This window comes from Mirounga leonina, unplaced genomic scaffold (assembly GCF_011800145.1).
Source record: "Mirounga leonina isolate KUSES-001 unplaced genomic scaffold, KU_Mleo_1.0 Mir_454, whole genome shotgun sequence".
In the NCBI taxonomy this organism is placed as follows: domain Eukaryota; kingdom Metazoa; phylum Chordata; class Mammalia; order Carnivora; family Phocidae; genus Mirounga; species Mirounga leonina.
The window spans coordinates 186,295-189,599 of NW_023270763.1; the positions used below are offsets into that span (position 1 = coordinate 186,295).

Consider the following 3,305-nt stretch of genomic DNA (forward strand, 5'->3'; position numbering starts at 1 on the left):
TAAGTATGTGTGCACAGGTGTTCTGTGACTTTCACTTTCCATTTCTCTGGGATAAACGGAGAAGTGTCTAATTGCTGCTTAACACTGTGGTCACATGTTTAATTTTTAAAGAAACTGCCACAATGTTTTCAAGAGGGGCTGTACCATTTTATGTTCCCACAGTCCAGCAAATATAATTTTGACATCTGACGGAGAGGACGACACAGAGCCGCTCAATGTGTTTGAGCCCCAGTGTGCTTCTGATCCTCGGCAGAAGCCAGCGTGGTAGCCAAGCAGCAGGACCGCTGCACAGCCTCCCGGGGGGTGCTGGGGGAACCTGGCTGCACCAAGTCAGGCCTGCCCACCCTTCCTCACCAAGGGCGGTGGGCCCCATCAAGCCGCACGGGGCCAGCTGGCTGGACTGATCACAGGTCATTTCTGAGCTCAAGGTTGTGCTGTGAAGGGAGAATTTTCTGGAAAAAGACTATCCAGGCTTCCTGACCTCGGGCAGATTCACAGAAATGGGTCAGTTCAGAATTCTGCAGATTATTCATGGAAACGCCTTTGGTGGCACATCCCACTGTGAAACAGACCCCCCCCGCCCCGCCCCTTGCCACACCCCCCCGGCAAGATCCCACCTCATTTTTTCCCCTAAAATTCCCATACCTTGTCTTCTCTCCCGCATGCATCTACCCATACAAGGAACCACAGCTTTGGAGCTCGAAGGGACCAGTAAAGTAGGGCTAAGCTGTCAAGCGTGCTCCCAGGACTGAAAGCTCTGTGCCCCAGGCACTCAGGGGCTCCCTTACGGAGCAGGCTCCTGAGCCCCTTGCCGGGACCTGGAGGAGGCACCCTTCTGGGCAGTTAGACACAGTGCCGCTGGGACGCAGGGCCTTGGAGGAAATGCTGGACCCTGTGTCTCTGACCGGGCTCTGATCCGGTGCTCCAGGCAGGGACACACCAGCGGGGCCCAAACTATCCTGCCTGGACCCTGCTGTTCTGGGGCAGGAGGTGGGGCCGAGCCTGGTAGTGGGGGAGGCGACAGTCCCGGCCCTGTCTGTGGCCTGGCTCATGGCTCTGTTCTGGCAACCCAAGAGTCCACTCCGGGATCGGCGCCAGGGAAGAACCTAGTGTCCCCGTGCGCGCCCAGGGCGCACAGACCCGCGAGCTCGGAGGAAACATCCGCCAGTGCAGGGAGCCCACGGGGAGCCCCAGCTCTGGCTCGGGGCGGGGGCGGGGGGATGGGAGGGATACCCAGCGGCCCTTCCTCGAAATCTGGGGCCAGCGCAGGGAGCGGGGCACCCGCACCGGGGCGGGAGCAGGAGGCAGGGGGGTGGCGCCCCGCCTGTCGGACCACCCAGCACGCCATTCCCTCCTCCCTCGGTCCGCAGGCGGTCAGAGGGTCACCCAGAGCCCCGCTCGGCTCCCCTCAGCCGCTTTCCTGGTGGCTGGGGCCTCCCCCGCGCTGGGATTGGATGCGAGAGAACGGGGTGGGCGCGGGTGGGGGACCCCAGAAGCCCAGGTTCCCAGCTCGGGCGTAGAAGAGCCCGCAGTGCAGACGCTGCTGGCCCGCGCCCCGGAGGACCTCAGCAAAGACCTGGCGGGCCGGCGGGCGGCGCGGAGGAGGTGGCAAAGACAGCGGTGGTCCCCGCGGGCACTGGGTGCGCCAAGATGTTTGACAGCTCACAGTATCCCTACAATTGCTTCAATTACGACGCGGACGACTACCCAGCCGGCAGCTCGGACGAGGAGAAGCGGCTCACACGGCCCGCTTACAGGTGGCTGCGGGGCGCGTGGTGGGAGCCTGCGGGGCCGGGGACCCTCCTCCTCAAGGACCTCCTGGGACGGAGGGAGGGCTTTCTTCTCCGGGGGGGGGGGGGGGGGGTGAGATTCAGAGAAGGGACACCTTCCTCTGCATGTTCTCTCAACTGCCCTGAGGAAACTCCCCAGTGTGAAGATGAGCTTCTTGGGTCTGGGCAGAAGCCGGGAGCGGGGAACTCCAGGGTTCACGCTCCCAAACAACCCCTTCCCGCGGGCACCTCCCACACACCACGGAGCCCTGGGGCGGAGGAGCCGTGCGCTTCTAGAGGGGCTCCTGGCTGGAGGGGATTCCAGACGCCACAGCGTCCCCTCCTCCGCCCCGCGTGGCCCCATGCGCCCCTATTTGCAGCTACATCGCGCTGATCGCCATGGCCATTCAGCAGAGCCCCTCAGGCAGGGTGACCCTGTCCGGCATCTACGACTTCATCATGCGCAAGTTCCCCTACTACCGAGCCAACCAGCGCGCCTGGCAGAACTCCATCCGCCACAACCTGTCCCTCAACCGCTGCTTTGTCAAGGTGAGCCCCGCCCCGGCCCGCCACCCGCTCCCCGGAATGGCCCGAGCGTCCCAAGCCGGGGGCTCCTGGGCCAAGTCATCCTTGACTGGGGGCCGGGGGGGGGGGATTTTGCGGCAGCAGTTGCTGGAAGGTTCGTTTTTAGCAAATTTAGGGCCTCCAGCTTGCTCCATGAGCAACGCCACACACCGCAAGGACAGGGACCTACCCAGTGCTTGTCCTGGAGTCCTAAGTGAGCCCAGATGCGGGGAGGGGTGCGCAGGAGCGCACCGGGAGCCAGCCCCTCGCGGAGCCCCTCCCTCTCCCACAGGTGCCTCGGACGGAAGGCCACGAGAAGGGCAAGGGCAACTACTGGACGTTCGCGGGCGGCTGCGAGTCGCTGCTGGACCTCTTCGAGAATGGCAACTACCGGCGGCGGCGCCGGCGCCGTGGCCCCAAGCGGGAGGGGGTGGGGGAGGCGAGGGCGGGGGGCGCGGAGGGGCCTCCGGGGCCGCCTGAGCCAGCCCCCCACCGCCAGCCCCCGGCCCCTGTTAGCTGCGCTGCCACGGGGAAGGAGGAGCCCAGGGGCATCAAGTTCAGCATTGACTACATCCTGTCCTCGCCCGACCCTTTTCCAGGGCTCAAGTATCCCTACGGCCCCCAGGAGGGCAGAAACCCCCGGCTGGAAACCCAGCAAATGAACCTCCACCTTTGGACAGTATGAGTCAGGGCTGGCACCCAGTTAGTCTGGGGTCTTCCAGGTGACTGCAACCCCACCTCGAGCCAAGAAGCAAAGTTTTGCCACATCCTACTATCTTCCACAGACACGTCCCTGCTCCGTGCTGCAAACCACCCTGGGCTGGAGAGACAGGAGGTCAGTCTTCGGGCTTCATCCTTCAGAGAAAGTTCCCTTGCAAGAAGACCCATGGGGTCCTGCTTGACTGAAGCGTTTGCTCTGGATTCACTGAATGATCCTTCTCGAGGAATAGGAACACAGGTTTAGGGCCACGT

At 63.5% G+C, this 3,305-nt stretch overlaps 1 protein-coding gene across 1 annotated transcript; it reads left to right on the forward strand.

The window, feature by feature from the left end:
• The first annotated feature begins 1,650 nt into the window (after positions 1 to 1,650).
• On the forward strand, positions 1,651 to 3,018 carry FOXL3 (forkhead box L3). Its single transcript, XM_034988158.1, has 3 exons — positions 1,651 to 1,775; positions 2,150 to 2,318; positions 2,626 to 3,018. Exons 1-3 carry the CDS (start codon positions 1,651 to 1,653, stop codon positions 3,016 to 3,018), a joined length of 687 nt encoding a protein of 228 aa, XP_034844049.1.
• Positions 3,019 to 3,305: the final 287 nt, after the last annotated feature.